General features: G+C 44.4%; 1 protein-coding gene and 1 long non-coding RNA gene across 5 annotated transcripts in view; one reads left to right on the forward strand and one right to left on the reverse strand.

Annotated features, from left to right (window-relative positions):
* Nucleotides 1-22,938, forward strand: part of NF1 (neurofibromin 1) — a 155,855-nt gene that overhangs the window by 121,182 nt on the left and 11,735 nt on the right. For all 4 annotated transcript variants that reach the window (XM_083714249.1, XM_083714250.1, XM_083714251.1 and 1 more), the window contains 16 exons: nt 480-759; nt 3,192-3,406; nt 4,256-4,317; nt 4,487-4,601; nt 8,504-8,605; nt 9,822-9,962; nt 10,978-11,104; nt 13,319-13,450; nt 14,597-14,732; nt 15,447-15,604; nt 16,041-16,160; nt 16,465-16,592; nt 16,739-16,839; nt 17,797-17,939; nt 20,526-20,572; nt 21,238-21,454. In XM_083714249.1, coding sequence (XP_083570375.1) covers nt 480-759; nt 3,192-3,406; nt 4,256-4,317; nt 4,487-4,601; nt 8,504-8,605; nt 9,822-9,962; nt 10,978-11,104; nt 13,319-13,450; nt 14,597-14,732; nt 15,447-15,604; nt 16,041-16,160; nt 16,465-16,592; nt 16,739-16,839; nt 17,797-17,939; nt 20,526-20,572; nt 21,238-21,454 — 2,224 coding nt within the window. The remainder of the gene's footprint in view (nt 1-479; nt 760-3,191; nt 3,407-4,255; nt 4,318-4,486; nt 4,602-8,503; nt 8,606-9,821; nt 9,963-10,977; nt 11,105-13,318; nt 13,451-14,596; nt 14,733-15,446; nt 15,605-16,040; nt 16,161-16,464; nt 16,593-16,738; nt 16,840-17,796; nt 17,940-20,525; nt 20,573-21,237; nt 21,455-22,938) is intronic.
* LOC310832750 overlaps nt 1-22,938 on the reverse strand; it is a 404,622-nt gene that overhangs the window by 54,959 nt on the left and 326,725 nt on the right. The gene's annotated exons all lie outside the window — the stretch shown is intronic.

The raw sequence follows: 22,938 nt of genomic DNA on the forward strand, positions 1-22,938 counted from the left end.
AGGTATTTTGTGGGGTGAGAAATCAGAGCAAAGCAGATAGCCTGCGTGAAGCATTCGGGTGAGGGCATGTCAGTTGAGGAAGGAAAATGTGGGGTTGCAGGGAAGAACTAGTCCTGCAGCTATAAAGTCTGCATCGGTTCCTCGTTGCGGGTACACCTGTACATGCCTTAGCAGGTTAAGCCCAAAGGCTTCCTGGAAGAGGTGTGTTCCAAGGAGGAACTTGGAAATAATCCTATGTAAGATTAACAGTGGAAAAGAAACCTAAATGTCAGGATACGCACCAACAGCTGTTGACAAGCACAATGTCTCTTTCTTTGGGAGTCTCGGACTCTGTTACCCTGTCCCTTTCCCCTCTTGACGGTTCTCTCAAGCGTCCCTCGGGAACACCTTGTCCCTCATGCGAACTGTGATGCTACCTTTTGTTGTTGTTCTGAACGTAGAACGCTCCTTACTAAAAGTGACTGGTTGCTCCCTTTCAGGTAATTGGAAGGATGTGCAAAATAATCGACAAGACCTGTCTGTCTCCAACTCCTACATTAGAGCAGCACCTGATGTGGGATGATATTGCCATTCTAGCCCGTTACATGCTGATGCTGTCCTTTAACAATTCACTCGATGTGGCTGCACACCTCCCCTACCTCTTCCATGTAGTTACTCTGTTGGTGGCCACCGGTCCTCTTTCCCTTAGAGCTTCCACCCATGGCCTGGTCATCAACATCATTCATTCTCTGTGCACTTGTTCACAACTCCACTTTAGTGGTAAGTCCTTTACGAGATGGTTTTATTGACTGAGTTGATCTCTCCTTTACACTTGTACTTTGTTTCCTAGCAGCTGACCTTGGGGCAGATTTAAAGGGTCAGCAGGGTCCGGTATAAGTTTTGAGTACATCAAATGTCTGTATCAGTGATGAGCAGCTACCTGCTGCCTCTTTCCGTCCCGTCTCTGTTGTCCCTACATTTCTCTCTCTGCTACTTGCAGGAATTGTGAATCTCTCCCTCCTAAACACAGTGCTTTCTTCTCGTGCTGCTCAGCTGTGCGTGAGCCTGCCTGCCTGCACATACCAATCAGGACCGGGATTTTCTAGGAGCCATCAAAGTAGGGACAGTCCTGACAGCAAGGGAGGGGAAAGGCTTTGAGAGGCCTTATCTGGATCGCAAGATACAGTGGTACCTCGCAAGACGAATGCCTCGCAAGACTAAAAACGCGCAAGACGAAATGGTTTTTCGTTTTTGAGTTGCTTCGCAAGACGATTTTCCCTATGGGCTTGCTTCGCAAGACGAAACGTCTTGCGAGTTTGTTTCCGTTTTCTTAAAACCGTTAATACCAGGGTGCATCCGTGCTTCGCAAGACGAAAAATCTGCAAGACGAAGAAACTTGCAGAACGAATTAATTTTGTCTTGCGAGGCACCACTGTACCTGTTGAGGAACAAAGATCTAGGCTAGTGCACACAAATTATTTGAAGAATCAGGTGCAATTATACAATATATCCAGTGAGTGTGACACTCACTGCATTAAACTGAACATAGGAAGGCAACTCAGTAGTGATGGGTTGATTTTAGAGTTGTCTCATCAGCTACTGAGCCATTAAGGTGCTTGAACACGTTCCTAATAATTGTTGGAGAAGTGAGTTAGATACCACAGACATTCCCTTGCTTAAAAAGCTAATACAAGTAAGTGATGTTGCATAAGCCCTTTGAATTATAGCCAGTATGGTAGATCAAACTTTGATGTACAGTGTTGTGAAACTGTTTAAGGTAAGCAAAAACCAAACAAAACCCTGCGCTCTCTATTTTAAATACATTATATATCAAGAGAGCTAATGGAACCTGTGCTCCATCTTTGCTGACCGTGCTATGTAGGACCTCTAGCTCTTCCCCTGTAGCCCTCCTTTATCTTCTCCTCTCTCATTTTCCATGTAGTCACACTATACAAAGCTGCAATTTCGACTTGGGGGCTATATATTTTGTGTTTTAATAGAGTGAGGTTTTAGTGTTGCATTTAAAATCACACTGTGAGGTCTAAGGAATGCTAAGATCAGTTTGCTCCCGCTGAAGGCTCTACAAGCATCGTAAGGTAGAACAAAATTGACTGCCTGTCATGACCGTAAATTAGGGATGCATGTAGTGTTGCCATCGGGTTTAAAAATAAATTGTAGGGCAACCTTTTGCTTTTGTGGTTAAAGAAGAATACACTGTAGAGATCAATAGCTGGAGCGAAATGTGGAGCATTTAGGCAATTCTCAATCTCCCATGGTGGGTAAAGCGGTCTCCACATAAGAGGCAGTGCCACTTTGTGATGAAACAAAATTCCTCTGCCCAGGGTAAGATGTTTCCCTGCTCTGTTTACTCTTACCTTTGCTGATCTGAAGTCACCCAAGGTTTTCCACTTTGAGCTCCTACCTTCCCCCCTCTTCTCAAGCATCCAGTGTGACCTTTTTTCTTTTTTGGCTCTCTGATTCAGTTACAAGAGCATACCTGCTTTAAAGCAGGTCAGACTATTTCAGCCCTGTGTTTAGTAACTCACCTGGTAGCCAGAGGCGAGAAGGAATTATGTGTAGGCACACAAGTGGGCTGCCTGGAATCTGGCTGCCTGGTTTCTGTATTGGTTGAAGAGCAGTCCCTCAACTTCCCTCTGCCAGCACACATGGTAGGATGCAATTTTTATTTTCTTTACTAGTTTACTAAGAGGCTAGTATTCAAGGGTTTCTGTACTAGACACTTTGGGAGGGGAGAGTGTCCTCTCCTGTGGCCAGCATGAAAATGCAGAATGCTAGCCTCTTATCCAGGTGAGTAAAAATCATTATTTGCAGGCTAGTAACTTTTGCCTACTTATTTACAAGGCTGGGCTGTTTGTCCCATCTAACCCCAGTATTGTCTGCCCCAATCCTCCCCAGTCTGGTGTCCTCCAGGGGTAGTTGGAACTACAACTTGGGCAGGTGGGTTGTGCATTTGGAATCTGACTGGTTGTTGACATCGCCCAGAGCTGGGCAGGTAAAATGAGGAGAACCATCAGAGGCATGACCATTGTGGAAGGACATTGTTAATGGTTTTACTTTATTTCAGGCCAGGTCCTAAAATAGACACTTACCATAATATGTACGTTGTAGTGGCATATGCGTGTGTATGTTTGCGATTTAATCTAAACAGATGGAATGAGATTTGAAGTACCTGTTTTTCCTTCCTTCAACAGAGGAGACCAAACAAGTGTTGAGACTGAGCTTAACAGAGTTCTCACTCCCCAAGTTCTACTTGCTGTTTGGCATAAGCAAGGTGAAGTCGGCAGCTGTCATTGCATTCCGATCCAGTTACCGGGACCGGTCGTTCTCTCCCGGCTCCTATGAGAGGGAGACGTTTGCACTGACTTCTCTGGAAACGGTGACAGAAGCTCTGCTGGAGATTATGGAGGTATGATATGTGCAAGGCAAGCCATCATCTGTGGCTTGAATTCAGGGTTGTAGTTGGTACTCAGTTAAAACTTTGGTTGGTTGTTTCTGGACAGGACAAATTTTAATCAGTGATGCCAAGAGTTAGTGCATGGGCTTGTATTTGGAGGGAGCAAGAGAGAAAATGTTTCAAATGACCTTGCTGGCAGTGAATGGCAGCTCTTGGCTTAGTCAACACATGGATCAGACTCAGGTGGTAGTGGATTGTACCACTCCCATAATCTTTGACATAGGTCATGCTGGCTAAGGTTATGGAAGTTGGTGACTGCCAACATTTGAAGGCCACAGGTTCCCCTTCCCCACCTTGTACCTTAGTACCTCACAAAGGACACCTTTGTGGATAACACCAAAAGGTGTCTGTTAACTTGGCAGTTAAAGACAGCAGGCAATGTATCCATAGGGAGAAAGCTGTTGTTTACTTATTACTGGAATGGGATCATAGAATAGTAGAGTTGGAAGAGACCATGTGGGTCATCTAGTCTAACCCCCTGCAATGCAGGAATCTTTTGCCCAAGGTGGGACTCTAAGGAGCATTGCCCAAGGTGGGACTCTAAGGAATCTTTTGCCCAAGGTGGGACTCTAAGGACTCCAAAACCCTAAGATTAAGAGTCGAGCTCTACCAACAGCTAATTATACATCTTATATATAAGGCAATTATACATATGTAATGTTGCATTTATTTTTGCTTTATTTAAAAAAATAAAAAACAAGCATCAGAAAGAGAAAGCGAACACACGCCTGAAATTCAATATTGCTTTTACCTTAACGTTATTTGCTCAGACACTGTTGCTTTTGCCTTTCTCCTCCGTAGGCATGTATGAGAGATATTCCGACCTGCAAGTGGCTTGACCAGTGGACGGAACTAGCTCAGAAGTAGGTCATTTTGCCCCCCAACCCCAAGCTTTGGTGGTACCCCTGTGTTTGGTGGTACCCCTGTGTCACATTTGCTATTCCTTCAGCCATCTCCCACCCCCATCCGATTTCACTGTTGGCCTTATTCTAGTCGGTGGCCTGCTTGATAGCTGCTTTCCCTCCTCCACAGGTTTGCATTCCAATATAATCCGTCCCTCCAGCCAAGAGCCCTGGTTGTCTTTGGCTGCATTAGCAAACGGGTGTCACATGGACAGATAAAGCAGATCATCCGGATTCTTAGCAAGGTATGTATCCTCTTTTCCTGTCCGCTGTTGCTTTTCTTTTCATGTAGCTCTTATTTCCAGGCTAAGGCACTTCAGCCAATTGAAACGCATACCGTCTGGGATGCAAGCAAGCATTCAACTACTCCTGTGAAACATTTCAGTGCTGTTCAGTCACAGAAGGCTTGAAGTCTTTTTCTTTTTCCAAATTTTTTTTATTCATTTTATAACACAAATAAACAACACAGAAAAACAAATAATACAAACAAATTCTTGTCTTGTCCTTATTTTTTCTAAACATCATTAGGTGGGCTTCCCCAAATCCCCCCATCTGATTTTCATTTTACCTCATCTTTAGCAGTTACATATATAATAATTTCTAACCATTTTTTTTATCACACTTACTTTAACCATAAAAATCTTCACATTTTATTACTTACAGATAATACTATTTTAAAATACGCTATCTTCTACTTCTTAACCCTACAGCCTATATCCACTTCCAAAGCTATTCTAAGATTTAAATATTTACCGGTACATATTTTTTCAAATATTCCTTAAACAACTTCCAATCTTCTTCCACCGTCTCTTCTCTCTGGTCTTAGAGTCTCCCAGTCAGTTCAGCAAGTTCCATATAGTCCCATCATCTTCATCTGCCATTCTTCGATAGTTGGTAAATCTTGTTTCTTCCAATTCTTCGCTAGTAATATTCTCACAACTGTTGTGGCATATAGAAAAGAAGGCTTGAAGTCTTGTGGCCTTTTTGTGGCACTGTCTGAGGAGTTATGGTGGTTCAAGGCACCCCCAAAAATTTAGGGGTGCTTGTCTGCCCCCTCACACTTGGATCTGCTTCTCCTGGGCCTGGCACTACTACAGTGGTGCCTCGCAAGACGAAAATAATTCGTTCCGCGAGTCTCTTCATCTAGCGGTTTTTTCGTCTTGCGAAGCACGGCCATTAGCGGATTAGCAGCTATTAGTGGCTTAGCGGCTTAGAAAAAGGGGGGGAAAGGGAAAAAACTCGCAAGAACTTGCAAGACGTTTTTGTCTTGCGAAGCAAGTCCATTGGGAAATTCGTCTTGCGAAGCACCTCAAAAACAGAAAACTCTTTCGTCTAGCGAGTTTTTCGTCTTGCGAGGCATTCGTCTTGCAGAGCACCACTGTACCTAGAATGCTTGAGCTTGTGGCATCTGCCACATTTTGTGGCAGTGGGCATTTTTCCCATCACATTGTACTTTAGCTGTCAATAAGTTCGCCATTGTGGTTGCCCAGGATTACACTCTGCTTAGCTCACAACCCAACTCTGAAAAACAACCCTGGATCCAACCCTATTGATGACATTTTTGAAACAAGCCCGTAAATGAGAAACTGACAATCTGTGGAGGGGGAAGCAGGGCTTTCAGGCTACGTGACGAACGCTCCTCTCAGCGGCTTCAGTTTTCTCCTAGAGGCCCTAAAGGATACATCTCACAGTTGGATCTGTCACTGTGTGAATGGAGTCAGAATGTGAAAGTAGTGATCCAGCTGCTGTATATTGCATAGTCCAGCAGGAGGCCAGTCTGCTATCCTATTGCTTTACTGCTTGTGTTGTAATGATAGGCACCCTTACCTCAGAGTAAGTGTTACTTCCTTCTAAGTAGATATGCTTAGGATTCTGCTGCTTGTCTATTGTTAACATATTAGATCTTGTAATGCAAAAGTGGGCCTAAAAAGATTGATGAGGGCATTCTCAGGATACTGCCAAAGAGAACAGCTAGCTGTGAATTACAAGAAAACTGAAGTCATGGTGTTTTCACGAAACTATAGGGTACATAGATGGTAAATGGATAATCAGTTGATCGAACAAGTTAAAGTCTTTTAGTACTTCGGCCTTATTTTTCAGTCAACAGGGTCATCAGAAGTATGCAAAGAAAAGGAGTCTCAGAGCGCCAAAATTCTGACATGCTTTTTCCATACAAAAGGTGGCAATCACATACCAACAACACTTGAAGTGTTTAAAGCTAAACCCATCACAGTTATTATTTGGGGCTCAGATTTGGACAGGTGCTCATCTTGGATCTACAGAAGCTGTTCATTCTAAGTTCCTAAGGCAATTTTTTCCTGTTCCGTCCTGTGTTCCAAATGCTTCATTGCGCTTGGAGTCTAATCTCCCTTCTGTTGAATTACAGATTTGGTGCAAGACATTTAATTATTGGCTTTGCTTAAATTTAAACCCCACTGGTCTACTACTCTTAGTATCACAAGATTATTGTCAACCAAAATCTTTACTTTCCTGGTTTATCACAACAGTTATCAGAGCAAATAATTTAATTAGACAGTGCCTATATATCGAGTGACAGAAAAATTTGGCCACAGTAAGGAAATTTTGTTAATGGTATGATTATTTTGCACCTAGTCATTTTGACACATTTGGCACCCTATTTGCAAAATTTAACAGTTCCAAAATACAGACATGCTTTCACTTTCACAATATTGAATATACTGCCTTCAGCTGTACTTGTGGGTCGATTTCAAAAAAATCCACTGGGAAAATGGTTGTGTCCCTGTGGAGGTGGCAGTATTGAGTCAGTGGCTCATGTGCTTCTGGCTTGCACTCTTTAGAAAGAGTTGAGGAGTGACATTATTACCCTTCTGTTATTGTCCATGCCGGGTGGCTCAACCATTGCTACCATGTCCTTTCTTTTAGTAGATCAAGATGATCAGGTGACAGCAAAAACTGCAAAAAAAAAATAGCAGGGGCAATTAGAATAAGATCTATTATTTGATTATTGATTTAAACCTCCAGAACATATTTTGTATAGTTAAGTTTTTACCTCTATCTTCAGTACATGGATTTTTGAAAAATTTCTATGGCTTGTGGCTGATGCAAATAAAGATTCTTCTAATCTTGTAATGGGCTTACTTGTATATCCAGCTGGTTTTCTGCTTAAATCTATCAACTGGGAGGTACCTTTGTTGCTTCTTTGTTCCCAGAAGGGGAAGTGCCATAGCTCACTGGCAGAGCACCTGCCTTGCATGCAGAAGCCCTAAGATTCAATCCCCAGCATCTCCTGGGAGAGGCTGCTGTCTGAAATCCTGATGAGCTGCTGCCCGTCAGTGTAGACAGTACCAGGCTAGATGGAGCAATGGTCTAAGGCATCTTCCTGCATTCCATATTTAGGCTAGAGCTGCATGCTGCTGGTACAGCAGAGAGAGGCTGTAGTTGATCCTGAATGGGACTGTAGAACAAATGAGTCCAAAGCAAAGTGTTGTCATCACAGGACTCAATCTTCTGCACAAATAGGGGGAAATTGTGGCATAAAGAATAGAAAGAGCAGAGGGGAACAGATAGACCTTTTGCTCAGCTGTGAAAGGGATCAATAAAGGGAAAAGATGGGAGCAATTTGTAGACTAACAGCTTGATGCTAGAATGAAAATAAACATGAAAGCATTTCTGAGGGGGTGAAACCCTAGTGACATGTGGGTGAGAGAGGTTCACTTTAACAGGCATTTGTGATTGACAGAAGCGGGAGGTGGTTGGAGAGTAAGAATGCAAAAGGAGAGACTGAGCCTCAGCCTGGTATTTCAGTGTTATTGTTTTTACTATATTTACATAGCTGCCCAACAAAGCATATTCTGCAATATAAAATATTAAATAATAATAAAAACTAAAAGCGCAGATTTTAAAACTAAAAGGATGACTCCGTGAAACATACGTTATTGAAAATGCCTGGGGGAGCAACAAGGTCTTTAGGTGAACTTCTGCAGGAAGACCGATCCATATAACTAGGGTGCCACCACTGAATAGGTCCTCCTCTCCCTAGTGATAACCCACCTTGTGTTATTGGGCAGGGGCAATGCAAATCAGTGTTTAAAATCTGGAGCAAAGAGAAGGGGAGCCATGCCTTGCAATCACAAGCCAATCCTCTTTTTTCCTTTCTTGATTACAGGGTCTCGAGAGCTGCTTGAAAGGCCCCGATAACTACAATAGCCAGGTTCTAATAGAAGCCACAGTCATAGCACTGACCAAGCTGCAGCCACTTCTCAATAAGGTAAGCTGCCTCGGTGCTCAACAGCCTGTTCTGCATTGCTGTTTGAGCAAATACAAGGTGGTTTGAATGAGGAGGCTCCGGTAGCTCAAGCACAGATCTTCCACCCGTCTTTCCTCTCTGAACATCTTTGTTGAAGAGGAATTTTTAAATGTTGCTGCTGTACATATTTGGCAAATGGAACTTAGTATGGCCTGGCTTAAGACACTGTGGCCTGATGTCATGAGGACCATTCCTTGGGTTTGCACATTCTCTCCCTCGCACATTCTACTTCTTCGCCTTATTTCTTGGTTCTCAGCAAACCATGTTTTCTGTTCTGTTTGAGAGGCAAACTATGGTTTGCACTAATGGTAGTTTACTTGATTTGGTCATAATCAGGAAGTTAGGGAGGGAATCAGAGCACCCACAGGCGGGGGGGGGGGGCGTGTAGAGGGGGTGTTTGAGTCTGAGGTGTGACACCAACAGCTAAATGCTGGTGATTTTGAGTTGGTTGTTTAGCAAGTAAGTGCCTAGCATGTTTTCAGTCTCTGCCAGCCCAAGCCCAGGATACTGAAGCACAGTTTGAAATGGAATTTAGGATTCCATCTTAGAGCTGGTAATTGTAGCTTCCTTGTTTCGATGAAATGGGAAACTGTGGTTAATTAGAGACTTCATGAAGAGAGTAGCTGTATGTGTGGTCAAAAGGCTGTTTGGCCACATAGAATTGTAGCATTGGAAAGGTCCAACTCTCTGCAATGCAAGAATCTCAGCTAAAGCATCCATGCCAGATGGCCATCCAACTTCTGCTTATAAACTTCAAATGAAGGACAATCCACCACCTGAGAGGGCCCATTCCACTGTCCAACAGCAGCTTGCCATCATTAAGTTCTTCCTAAGGCTTAGTCAGAATCTCCTTTCTTGTGATTTGAGTCCATTGATTTGGGCCCCAACCTCTGGCACAGCAGAAAACAAGCTAGCTCCATCTTGCATCTTTACATATTGTGGCTTACTGAGCCGCAGCATATTATCCAAACCAAGCCAACAGGTACACAAATGTGATTCTCCCCAATTTGCATATATTATACCAGTTATAGGCCCCCTTCGGCTTCTAGGGTTGTTTACATTGCAAAATTAATCCAGTGTACGTGATGAATGCAGCGTGTGACTTTCTGCTTTGGCTGTTCATCACAGAAACAAGTTTTGCATTTCAACCTGGTGGCTTTTCCCTTCCCCTGTCCAGGACTCGCCTATGCACAAGGCCCTCTTCTGGGTGGCCATGGCTGTTCTGCAGCTGGACGAAGTCAGTCTGTATTCAGCAGGCACAGCTCTCCTCGAGCAGAATCTCCATACCTTGGACAACCTTCGAGTATTCAATGACAAAGTAAGTCAGCCACTTGTCAGGAAACATCAACACACACACACACCTGAATACTCTAGTCGTGCCGGCAATTGGAGGTGAAACTTGCTTGAAAAACGGTGCGTCTTTCCTTTTGAGTGATAACTTGAGTGTTGAGAATGGAAGCAATTCCCCCACCCTGCTTCAGGTTATTTAAAACAGTAATGGAGAAAATAATAATAAAAATGACAACAACAACTAATAATAATAATAATAATAATAATAATAATAATAATAATAATAATAGAAGATGATGTGTATGGGAATTGTCCAGTTGTGCTGCAGGCTTCATTAAAACACTGGAGCCAGAGGAACTGCAGGTTGTCTGGGAAGCCTACAAAGTACCGTATTTTTCGCTCTATAAGACACACTTTTTCCCTCATAAAAAGTAAGGGGATATGTGTGTGCGTCTTATGGAGCAAATGCAGGCTGCGCAGCTATCCCATAAGCCAGAACAGCCAGAGCGATTACTGCTTTTGCTGCGCAGCGATCCCTCTTGCTGTTCTGACTTCGCTTTGCTGGAGAGGCGCTGCGCAGAGAGGGAGAGCTTATAGAGCGAAAAATACGGTAAGCTCCTTTCCCGTGGATGTTCTTTTGTACCACAAGAGTCCACCGTGGTTCCTATCTTGGGTTTTGGTGGCGTGACTTTATTAGATAAAAGAGTTGGCTAATTTGGCAGGTAGTCTTGGGAATGGTTCTCAGGAGTCCTGGCTGCCGTGGATTCAGGAGCTCCTGAGAACCCCTGAGAACCCCACCCTTATTATAATCAGTTTTGTGCAAATATATAAAATAATACCAGATGAAACAAAATAGAAAACCATAGCAATATAATTTCTAATAAATGAGCCCTGCCAAATACGTAATAATTTTAGCAGACTTATAGTTTTGTTTTATATGCCTCGCGCTTTATAGTATTAGACATCCATGAGCACGGTGGACCAGCATCCCCCCCCCCCCCCACCGGATGATTGTGATGGTCTGTACTTTGGCTTCCCAACAGAGCCCTGAAGAAGTTTTCATGGAGATCAGGAGGCCTCTGGAGTGGCACTGCAAGCAGATGGACCATTTTGTGGGACTCAATTTCAACTCCAATTTCAACTTTGCCTTGGTGGGGCATCTGTTAAAAGGTAGGCAGGTAGCCCAGGTGGGCCTACTTCCTTTGTCTCAGACCATGTCAGTTGAAGGTTTGTGACCCACTGTTTACAGACACTCACTGAAACATTTCCCCATCAGGTAAATATTCCCATCAGGTTTTATAGAGGCAGTTTCATTGGTCAGGCTGCCAGGTAATTGACATTTAAAGCACACCATTCAGCCCACCACAAAAATCCTGGAACTGTACCCTTCACAGAGTGACACTTCCAAGCGCCGTTAAGGAACTAGAGTTCATAGGATTCTTTCAAGGGAAGTGTTTTGAATGTGCTTTAAATACATAGTATGCACACAGCCTCTGTTTGTTTGGCAGACTCAGAGGGGGGCATGATCAGATTGGCAGCTGGCTTCAGATTAGCTGCAGCCCCCAACACAGCCAGTATTTTGACTGCTTGTGCTGTAGACGACAGATTGTGTGTGTTGTCTTTCTGCTGACATTCTGTGAAAGAGGATGCATTTATTGATATGTTTTCCGCTTGCTTTTTCACATCTTATTTATGATGTGAATCTTACATACCTGTAAAGCTTTGTTCTCTGTTAATACATAAAAGGAAACTCTTAGTCTCCTGTTCCCTAGGATTCCCAAGGGGCCGCCTTTATTCACTGCCATTAGAGCGGCAGTGAAGAATACAGAACACCTCTGAATCAACGGAATAGAGGGCAAGGGGAGGGAGGGCTGGGAAGGACAAGTCAGTTGGCGGCACTTGGAGGGAGAGAAGGAGCTGAGGAGAGAGACCTGTGGGGAGGAGGAAGTGGAGAAGAAAGCAAATGGAGCAGACCTCAGAGAGCAGGAGAAGAGTGAACACAAGCAGCAGAGCCAGTAGGCTGAAAGACTGCTTTTATGATGCAAACTGAGAGGTATTCCATAATGTTTCTAGATACAGATAATCCTTGTTTTGCACATGTTCAAAGCCAAATCTGCGGGCCATTTTCGGGCTCCGTTGTACGCTCTGCTAAATCTGGGGTTGCCTGTATCCATTGCTGAAAACCACAGGAGGGGAGAGTGCTCTTGTGCTCAGGTCCTGCTTGCATCTGCTTGGCTGCTGTGAGAACAGGTTGCTGGACTAGATGGGCCACTGGCCTGGTTCAGCAGTCTCTTCTTGTGTTCTTATTCAGCTAGGAACATAGGAAGCTGCCTTGTACTGAGACAGGCCAGTGGTCCCCCTGGCTCAGCATTGTCAACAGACACACAGTCAAGTGGTAGATTTGGGTTGGGCTGTGTGTGCACATTGGGAGTGGGGTGTGGGTGGGTGCATCTTTTCCTCATTTAAATGTGTGTGCTTATACAATAAATAAATCTTCATATTCATTAGACTCCAGAGTGATTACCAGTTTGCCTTTCCTCCGCTGTGGTTGAGAACCGTGTGCATTACTTTAGGATGCAGAGGAGGTAGATGAACTGAACCCTTTTGGGCTCCAGGAAGCAGTTCCTGGAATGCTCTCCTATGGGAAATTATCTGTGCAAGTAGAGAAACAACACAACAGGGAGTAGGCTGGATTAGAACTCTTCTTCCTGAGATGCTAGTTTTCTACTTGCGGGGAGTGGTTACGGGGTTGGGAATGGCATCTTCCACCTGGCAGGTTGAGATGAGCTAGTCTGTACTATAGCCCCCCCCCCCCGAATGTGCCGACAGAGCCCGACAGAACCCTATTTAGGCATACTGGTAATTGGGAAATTCCACAACATGTGATTGAGGGGCAGCAGAGAGGAGCTCCCTAGCTCTGCTCTCCTCTGTTCTTGTCTCCCTCTGTGATCTGAAGGGCAACTGCCTGGAGAGGTGAGCCTGCTTCTGCTTTTGAAAGTTCTGGGCGGTGTAGACCCCTGAATTTCCAGGAGTGCAGTTGCCCTTCAACATGTGGAGGGAAACAGGAAGAGAAGGCAATGTGCTTGTCCACCCCCTGCCAAACATACACACACACACACACACAAATTTTCCTTATTAGAACACCTGAATTTGGTTGGTGAGATGGGCAGCTACTCCTGACCAACTCACAGTCGTCACTGCATCCTTAATCAGATTATAACTTCATTGAATTTCAGTCCCTGTTAATGGTGCCTATCTCTGTCCTCACTAAAGACCCTGAAATACATTGTGTGACACACAAACCCCCCATCCATAAAATGCTTTGCAACCATCTCTTTGCCCCTGTAGATAACGGACTGCTTAATGCATTTTTTACCCATTTAGGCTATCGGCATCCCTCTCCAACTATCGTGGCAAGAACAGTCAGAATTCTACACACGCTCCTCGCTCTGGTGAACAAACATAGGAACTGTGACAAGTTTGAGGTGAATACCCAGAGTGTGGCTTACCTTGCAGGTAAAAAAACCCAACTCTATTAGGCTTGTATCCAATCCAATTCTAGCATCTAATCTGACCGTTCTTCTCTTTGCTATTAACAAAATTTAAACAACAAAGGAGAGAGCCGGTGTGGTGCAATGATTGTAGCACTAGATTGTGGCAGAATCCTCCCCCAGCCATGAAGTTCACTGGGTGATTGGGGGATCCCTTAGTCTGTCTCAGTCTAACCTATCTCGGAGGGTTGTTGTGAAGATAAAGTTGGATGGGGAGAGAAATGTGTGTACTGCTTTGAGCTCCTTGGAAGAACATACAATAAAGGAAGAACTACGTTGTGTGTGTCGTTTTACCTTTCCCACCCCTGAAGAGCTGGCTTTTTAAAGGTTAAGCCTCTCCCAGCTCAATAGGATGGTTTCTGGAGTGTTTTCATCAGTACGGATCTGTAGAGCAACTCCTCATTTTATATTGCAAATTTGTTTGTTTGTTTTAAGCCAATCACTGAAGCTTTTTTCAGTGTGTTTGATATTGGAATTTATATCCCACTCTCGTCCCTAGACCTCAGTTAAAAAGTTTTTAAAATGGTTTATTGAATTTATATTCTGTGGAGCTCAACACAGCATACGTGGAGGTTCCCAAGCAGCCTCCCATCCAGGCACTGACCATACCCAGCCCTGCTTAGCTTCAGCAAGGAGGCTGCATCATGTGCCTATGGACTGTGCCCTGGGGCCCCCTGTGGAATTTGGGAACCTGTAAAAATGATGCCAAGCAAGCGCATTGGAGTGCATTGTGCTTATTTTCTGCAACTGATTCTGTTTCTGCCTGTTGTGGAGACTAGACAAGTGTCGTGCAAGGCACCAAAGTCCCATTTTGACACCACTGGGACTCTACTCAACCTGAACCCCTTCTTCCGAGTACTTGCCAGTGTGTTTTCGTAGCCTTCCTTTGGGCTGAGGGCTGGATTCCCACCTGCCCCCCCTTGAAGGAGGCTTGGAGGCTTGGAATACTGAAGTCTTTATGCAATAGCAGCTTCTGGACCTGTACTGAGTAATAAGAGAGCAGCTACATCCTGCCTTGCTTTACATATCACGATGGTGCTGTTAGGCTTTGGGAGATTCTGCAGTGAAGTATATACTTTGGACATCTGTTTCCTTCCTTTTATCATTCAAGCTTTACTCACTGTGTCCGAGGAGGTTCGAAGTCGGTGCAGCCTAAAGCATAGGAAGTCTCTCCTCCTGACAGACGTTTCGATGGAAAATGTTCCAATGGAGACATATCACATACATCACAGCGATGGCAGCTTCAGGTCAGGGGTCCTCCTGAATTTTTCATAGGATGGTGCATTTTAATTTGGGATCAAGGAGGTTGTCTGGGGAAGGACGTAGCTCACATGCTTTGCTTTCAAAGGCGAAGGAAACCTGCTTGAAGCCCTGCAGAGAAACTGCTGCCAGCCAGTGTAGACAGTATTGAGCTTCCTGTGTTCACAGCACAATTTAAAACGGACGGGCGACCTGTGGTCCTCCAGCTCCCCTTGACCCCAGCCCAGTGATCAGGCATGATGGGAGTTGTGGTTCAGCAGTATCTGGAGGGCCGCAGGTTGCCCGTCCCTGATTTCAAGCCATAGGTTAAAATCTGCAAAAGGCAAAGTGGACAAGAAGGTAAGCGTGTGTGTTGCTTTAAGTTGAAGGCACATGATAGAGAAACAGCAGGAGGAAGGGAGTACCATGTGGGAGTTGGTCCCAGCCAGATTAATTGACGGTGCCTCATTGCCTCCCCTCTTGCTTGGAGGCAGGCAGCTGGAACAGCTGCTGAGTCGCAGCTCTTACCAGTTTGGGGTCAAAATTTGAATTTCAGGGACTGGGGGAGCTGTGAACTGCGTGCATGGCAGAGAGTGTTGCAAGAGAGTCACGGGCTGGCTGCTTTTGAAAGGGGGGGGTGTTGATGTCGGTCTTACTCTGCTCTTTTAACTATAAGCGGTGTGTTGTTTTCTGAACATTTGGTTTGTTGTCGTCTCTTTCAGGACACTAAGGGAAAACCAGCCATGGTCTTCTCCCAAGGGCTCAGACAGACATCTCGCTGCCAGTTACCCAACGGTGGGGCAAATCAGCCCACGCACAAGGAAGTCCATGAGTTTGGATATGGGGCAGCCTTCTCAAGCCAACACTAAAAAGCTACTAGGTTAGTGGGGAGTTTCACTCCTCTCTTTGTCACTAGGTTAGAGGCATGTGTGAGGAAGGCAGACCTGCAGACCTGCGCCTAAGACACCCTGGGCTGATCACCTTTTTATTTTTTTCTCTTAGCTGGGGGAGAGTGGGGGATTTTGATGATTTTGGTCTGCCACTTTTGTGGCAAGCTTTACATTCAGCTTCCTGTTCTGACTAGACTGCCACTCAAGAAAATGTGTACCCTTTAACAGCCCTATTAAAGTAAGCCCTAGTTACTTGCCAGCAAACCTTTGGTGTACGACTAATTTTTTCAGCCACAAATATCAAAGCATCATTGTTCAGGCAGGATACAGAGTGGATGTGAGTGCATGCCGATTTACTGTTTTTATTTCCTGATCTGTTTCCTATGCCCTGCTCTTTGATTTTGATTTTTAAATATATATATATAGGTACAAGAAAGAGTTTTGACCATTTGATGCCTGACACAAAAGCGCCTAAAAGACAAGAAATGGAATCTGGGATCACCACACCTCCCAAAATGAGAAGGGTAGCAGAAAATTATGAAATGGGTAAGGAACAAAGCTATTAGACCCAGCTACTAGTTAACATGTCCTGGCAATATGAAGGATTGCAAATATAGCAGGGGAGTGGGGAACCCAGCTGATCTTAGGGCATTGATTATTTGCCTGGGGCCACATGGCAATCATGGTTGAGACGGGAACTGAAGCCTGGTCTCCCAGGTACAATATCGGCTTTCTCTCAAGTGAGACACACTTGCTCTCATACTAGTGATTTCCATCTGTTCTGATGGCACAATAAATAGATATGTCCATTCTTGCTTTCCTCATTAAATACGTTGCTCTCTTCCTACAGAAACTCAAAGGATATCACCGCAGCAGCACCCTCATCTCCGGAAAGTATCAGTGTCAGAGTCCAATGTCCTCCTGGATGAAGAAGTCCTAACAGATCCCAAAATCCAAGCCCTGTTGCTGACCATCCTGGTATATGCACTTTTAATCTCAGTTGCTTGCGTTGTGTTTCCTCCAGCATGTTTTAGAAGCACAGTAGTCAAGGCAAGCAGCTCACCAGGACTTAGATGTTGACCTTTTTCTTTCTTTCTGTCCCCTCCCCCTCTCTTTTTTGGCAGGCAACACTAGTAAAATATACGGCAGATGAGTTTGACCAGAGAATCCTGTATGAGTATTTAGCAGAAGCCAGTGTGGTGTTCCCAAAGGTCTTTCCTGTTGTGTAAGTGTTCACATCTTCTCACAACATGTCTGCTTCCCATTCGAAGGTTTTTAATGATGAAGTGATATACAAATTCTGCTAAAAGAAAGGAAATTTAGGAAGGAAACTTAGGAACTAGTCTACCAATAGATGCTGGTCCATTGGGTTGAACAAGGCACTGCCTTACCAATTTCACTCTGTCCTCAGCCAGCCTCCATTTGCTTACCTTCTCATTTATAACCAGTCCAGGGCTGGTCTTCCTTGGGTCTCAGTGCTCAGCAAGGAAGAGGATTGGGACAAAACTATAATTAGTTGGGTGTGCTTGTCATTGACTCTGGCTTTACCTACTGATGGCCTCCAAACGTTCGCTCTGTGTGTCCCGATAGGCACCTGACCCCACTTTTTGCTGATATCTCTTTCTCCCAGATGAGTGGAGTGACGAAAAAGACACCATACAGTGAGGATAAATGGTAGATAACTCCTTACAGAGTTTCCATTCAAGGTTGATATTTGTTCATGGGATTGGCTCCACTTGCCAATGCATCTCTGGGAATGAATTCCCCAAGCCTAGAACCATACAGATGTGCAGCTTGCTGTGTATGCTGTTTAAGAGCAGGCTCGTAGTTGGACAGCTATTACAGTCAAAATGAACTGGAGCCAGCTGTGGTCAGCTGTTAGGAAGTGCATGTTTATCTTGAGTTTAGCCTGTGCACCCAAAGAATCTCAAAAATTGTAGTTTGGAAAGGTGCTGATAATGTTCTGTTATAGATCCCTAGCCAGCCTTATAGAAATACAGTTCCCTTGCAAAAGGGAACAACTGTTGATGCCTGTCTGTCTGTAATGCACATATGCCCTCCATTGCAAGTCACATGTTGTTAGGATAGATTTGTTGGCTAAAATAGGCTGTACAGTCCACCTTGCTCACTGTGATAAAAACTTAACAACTGATGAACTGACATGGTGTGTTTGGTTGCCTAGGCACAATTTATTGGACTTCAAGATAAATACCCTGTTGTCACAGTGTCAGGATCCCAATTTATTGAATCCAATTCATGGCATTGTGCAGAGCGTGGTTTACCATGAAGAATCTCCGCCACAGTACCAAACTTCTTATCTACAAAGTAGGTATCTTGCAGCTCCTTTGAAAAAAGGTCTCAGATGTTCAGGTATAGAATAAAGGCTAACGTTTAAACCCCACAAGCATGGTTGTTTTTAATTCTGTATACTTTGCTTTTCTCCAAAAGACAAACTGGATTGCCTTTCAACAGAAAACTGTGAACAAAGTGGCTTACCATTTTAAAATGACAAAGTGTTGCTTCTGTGGGCGTGTGTCCCATCAAAGCCCGTTCCCCCAAGTGCATCTGTTCCCTCCCTCCGGAGACAAAAGCCTGGAATCTGGTCTGTTTCATTACTAGTTGCCAGGGAACCAGAAGAGAAGCTTGACCGCACAAGCTGTATTGTATATTCCATCTTTTACGCCAGAAAAGGTCCTGCTCCTGGTAGATGCCATCCTTTCTTTCCTGAAGGAAGGCACCAAGAGCAGAGTTTCTGTTGGTTTCTGTGTTTCACCAGTAGCTCATCTTGAGGCCTTGGTGTTTCATTCAGGAGAAGGTCCTTCCTGGGGGTAGCAGTGCTCAAAGCTCCTTCCCTAACCACTCTCGGCTGATTTGCCTTTGCTTTAGCAGACCCTTTGGTGTCACTTGGTAGCTCTCAAGTCAGAGATGAGGAGGAACCTGTGGCCCTCTGGATCTTCTTGGAGTCAAAGTCCCATCTGGCTCAGCCAGCACAGCCAGTGCTCAGCTATGATTAGAGGTGTAATTCAAGACTACCTGGAGGTTCCCCATCCCTAAGAACATAAGGCGGAGCCTGCTGGATTAAGCCAGTGGCGCATCCAGTCCAATATCTGGTTTTCACAGTGGCCAGCCAGATGCCTGTGGTAAACCAGGAGGCGCAACAGTGCTCTTTCCACTTGTGAGTCCCAGCAACTAGTATTTAGTGACGTATTGACTCCAGCAGTAGAGGCAGAACCATTGTATCTGCATGTGCTGTAGAAGGATGTGAGGGGCGGATGAAGGTTGTCACCCTGGTAAGGTAACCCATCTAGGAGAAGGAAAACTCTGGTCTTCAACACTCGCTGCCTTGCAGGATGTCTTTGGAAGAAGAAAAGTCTAAGGAGTAAACCCTACACAGATCTGGAGTCCCTAAAACGGTTGGATGGCACCTTGCAATACCTCCTTCCGGCAGCTCCTACAGTCAAGCTGCTGCCAAGCATATTGCTCTGCTTTCCTTTGGACCACACCAGCGAGGCCAAGAGAGAGGTCTTGTCATCTAGGCAGCTCAGGACCTCCATACACTCTGTCTAGGCTTGCACCCCGGGGAGGTCACTTTGGTGCTGCTAATGCAGTGGTTTTACTTCACCCCAAGAGGCACACTCCATTGTCTGTCTGTCTGTCTGTCTGTCTGTCTGTCTGTCTGTCTCTCTCTCTCTCTCTCTCCAGACGAATGCCAAAAACAACAACTTTTAAAGCTATCCAATCTGGTAGCCATCACTCCTCATTTTTTGTTCATCATTTCTTAAGAAGGTCATAAAGACCACCTTAGATTCTTTAGGATGATTTCTGAAACTTCCCTTTGATACATCTTCTTCTTTTCTTCTCCTCCTGTTTTCCCTTGAGAGACAGGAAAATGTGTTTAAATGGCTTTTATGCCGCACTGTTGCATTTTATTATTTTAATGGAAGCAGCCCCGAGCAACGGATTATTTTATTGTGTACTACATCAGATGCTAATATGCGAGTGATAGGAGAATATTATCAAAACAATGAGCTGTATCCAACGCACTCCCTACTCAGAGTAGACCTTTTGGAATTAATGGAACTGATAGTGGCAATAAATGGGTCAATAGTGGGGCAATTAAAATGTTAAATGTTGTACTACACTGATTTGGGCTCATGTGTATGACATCTCTTGGTTTTTCCACACTGAATTACTTGGCAGTGAAATGTGTGAATGGATACCCTTGCAAAGCAAGTGCATTTGAGGGGAAATGAAAGTGTGTGTAAAAGGAAACAGAAAATGTAGAACAAGATACTCTACCAATAAATCTAGCACATAATAGTCCATTTTGTAGCCTAAAAGCAATGTGTTCTGTCATATGACAGAGAAATGGTAACATATTTCCTAGCCACTGCTTGACTGACAGTTACTACTGGAGGAAATAAAATGCCACCCACATTAGATACAAAAGTTTGGGAGAAGGTTGAAAAATGTATCAGTTCAACGAAATACAGTACAGTACAGGAGAATGTTAAACCACAACCATAATCGGGAAATTTGTAAAAATGTTTTGTTTTTCTATTTATCTGCATTTTTGTTTCTACAGTTAAAAAAAAAACAAAAGTTGAATATTTTGTCATTACTTTTGCTTTGTATTTGTCCTTGTATCTACTTTTACAGTTTTTTGATAATTTAAAAAGTGGTGTTGTTTTTTCTATTAAAAAAAAAAGAATCTTTGTGGTTTCTTCGAATGGCCCATTGAACAGTTATCACAGGCTGCTGATGTTGTCAAGTGATGTTTATGCATTTGCAAACATTTACTTTTGATGAGCAAAGTATGGGGAACTTCCTGCAAATGTACTTCTTTGCATCTTACCCCATCTTTCTTACTAAGGTGCTCATTCATGTTTTGCTTTTTTTTGCTGGTTGCAGGTTTTGGATTTAATGGCTTGTGGAGGTTTGCGGGACCATTTTCTAAGGTGAGCAGCCGGGGCCTCTTTCAGCTGAAACCTTACATGGCATTTGTAGTAATTCTTGAGTGGACAATGAAGTTCCTGTTGGAGGTTAATAAAACTTGCTCAGACTTTTTTGATGTTGGTTAATTGATTTAATTACCCCCCCCCCCCGTAGCCTAAATAGGCTAAATAGTTGTCCATGACTTATTAGTCAGCAGCTTTAAAAAAATGTATTGTCTCCTGGATGATGTCCCAAACCTTTGAGAGTAGACCCTCATCTCCTGGGCAGCAGACAGGACCAGTCAAGAGGATTCTTTCCAGGAGAGGAGCGGTCGTGCCCTCCTGGACTGACCCTTTCTGCTGGCAGTGCCACTGGACTTTTTGGTGAGATCCCTCAGGCTCATAACTTCAAAACATTTAAAAACTTTTTGGGTTTGTTTTGTGCAGCTTCCCCATTGGCCTCCCTGTCCCATCTAGCTGGAGGCACAAGGAGGAGAAACAGCACTCCACCAGTCTTTCCCTTCTGAAAGTGTAGGACCTGTTCATTGGTGGGAACCGCACATCCCAGTAACAGTGGGGCAGCAGGAAGCTTATTCAGATGCACACACTAGATTGTAAGCCAAAGGCTTTTTTCCCCCAGTGAGAACTAACAGGTAGAGATGGTGCTGATCTGTTTCTCATTTTTCCAGCAAACACAAATCCCAGACTATGCTGAGCTCATAGTAAAGTTCCTTGATGCCTTGATCGACACCTACTTACCTGGGATTGATGAGGAAACCAGCGAGGAATCCCTGCTGACGCCAACTTCTCCTTACCCTCCTGCCGTGCAGAGTCAGCTTAGTATTACGGCAAACCTAAACCTCTCCAATTCCATGACCTCACTTGCAACTTCCCAGCATTCCCCAGGTCAGTTCGCCATGCTTTTCCATTACTTACGTCAAGGGGGAAGGATTTGTTAAAACACCTTTGAGGGCACTGCACCCTTTTTGGGTGTCGGGCTCTTTCACTGGGTCAGCTTATCATCACCCCTTGTTGAGCCTCAAGGCTCTGTTCTTCGTTAGACTTATTCTCAGAGACGTTTCTTGCACTGAATTTGTGGGCGGCAGAGGCGGGGTGAATTTCCACTCGCCTGTTCCTGAAGTTGGCACAAATCAAGATGAGATAATACATGCAATGAAGTAGTCCAGCTTCATAGACAACAATATGGGATCAGATCTTATCTCAGCCCGGTGGCTTCCTAACTGCTTTGGATAAAGCATACTCAGACTTGGTTTGTCCCCAAATGGCAGTGTTGATACTAATGTACAAGTGCAGAGTTTGTTCTTAGGGGCAGAATGAAATGTCCCGAGAAGCTTAAAAATAAACACCCTTTGGGTTCAGTTGCTAGGGTACATAGGAAGCTTCCCTAAACTGTATCAGACTATTGGTCCATCTAACTTTGCATTGTCTCCACACTGACTGGCAGTGGCTCATTAAGGTTTTAACAGTAGATATATATCCAGCCCCACCACCAGATGCCACTGAGAATTGAACCAGGGACCTGTTGCATGCAAAGCGGGTGCTGTGCTGCTGAGCTAGAGCCCTTCCCCATGTTACACAGAGGCAAACATGCATCTGCACTCTTGCTTTCATTCACAGCTCTTTGGTTAGCGAATCTCTCTGCACCTGTGAATTTGCTACATTGACTTGTTAGGTCTGCGCTTAAAAGCATGTTGGGCGTATAAGTAAAAGGATATTGTTAAGTAAAAAAACAAACAAACCCCAAACACACAAATCTCGATTGGATCAGGCTAAAGCTTTAATCTAGTCCAGCATCTTGCTTCCCATAGTGACTAGCCCGATGCCTCTGGGAAACTAACAAGCAGGATGTCATGGGAAGACCCCTCCCTCACCCTTTTCTTGGCTCCCTAGTATCTGATACTCAGAGAGACATTGTTCCTTATAGTCATCAAGGCCAGCGTAGCTGCTGTTCTCCATTAATTTGCCTAATTCCCCTTTAAAGCTATGTAAGCTTTTGACCGTCCTCACTATACCTTGTGGCAGTGCCCCAGCCTTTGAAAATCCTTGCCACTTCTATAAAGCTATAAAAGCTAGGTCTGGAGGGGTGGCGTAAGGTCTCATTATTTCCTTTGAGAAGCTTTCTAGGGCTGATGGGAGTTGTATTTCAGCAGCCTCTGGTGAGCCAAAGATTCCCCGCCCTGGGTGTAAAGCAATGCTGAAGGGTGGGATGCGACAGTAAGGGAAAACTTTGAAGGGTACCAGAGTCAGGCAGTTGCATTAGTGATGGAAATGGAAGTAGTAAGTACAAGCTCCCATTTCATCCGGTAACATGCAATGTGAGGTTGCCTCCGCTCCATAGAGGCCTAGATATATATTCATTCCTAAGCAAT

This window comes from Podarcis gaigeae, assembly GCF_964106915.1.
Source record: "Podarcis gaigeae genome assembly, chromosome: 15".
Classification (NCBI taxonomy): domain Eukaryota; kingdom Metazoa; phylum Chordata; class Lepidosauria; order Squamata; family Lacertidae; genus Podarcis; species Podarcis gaigeae.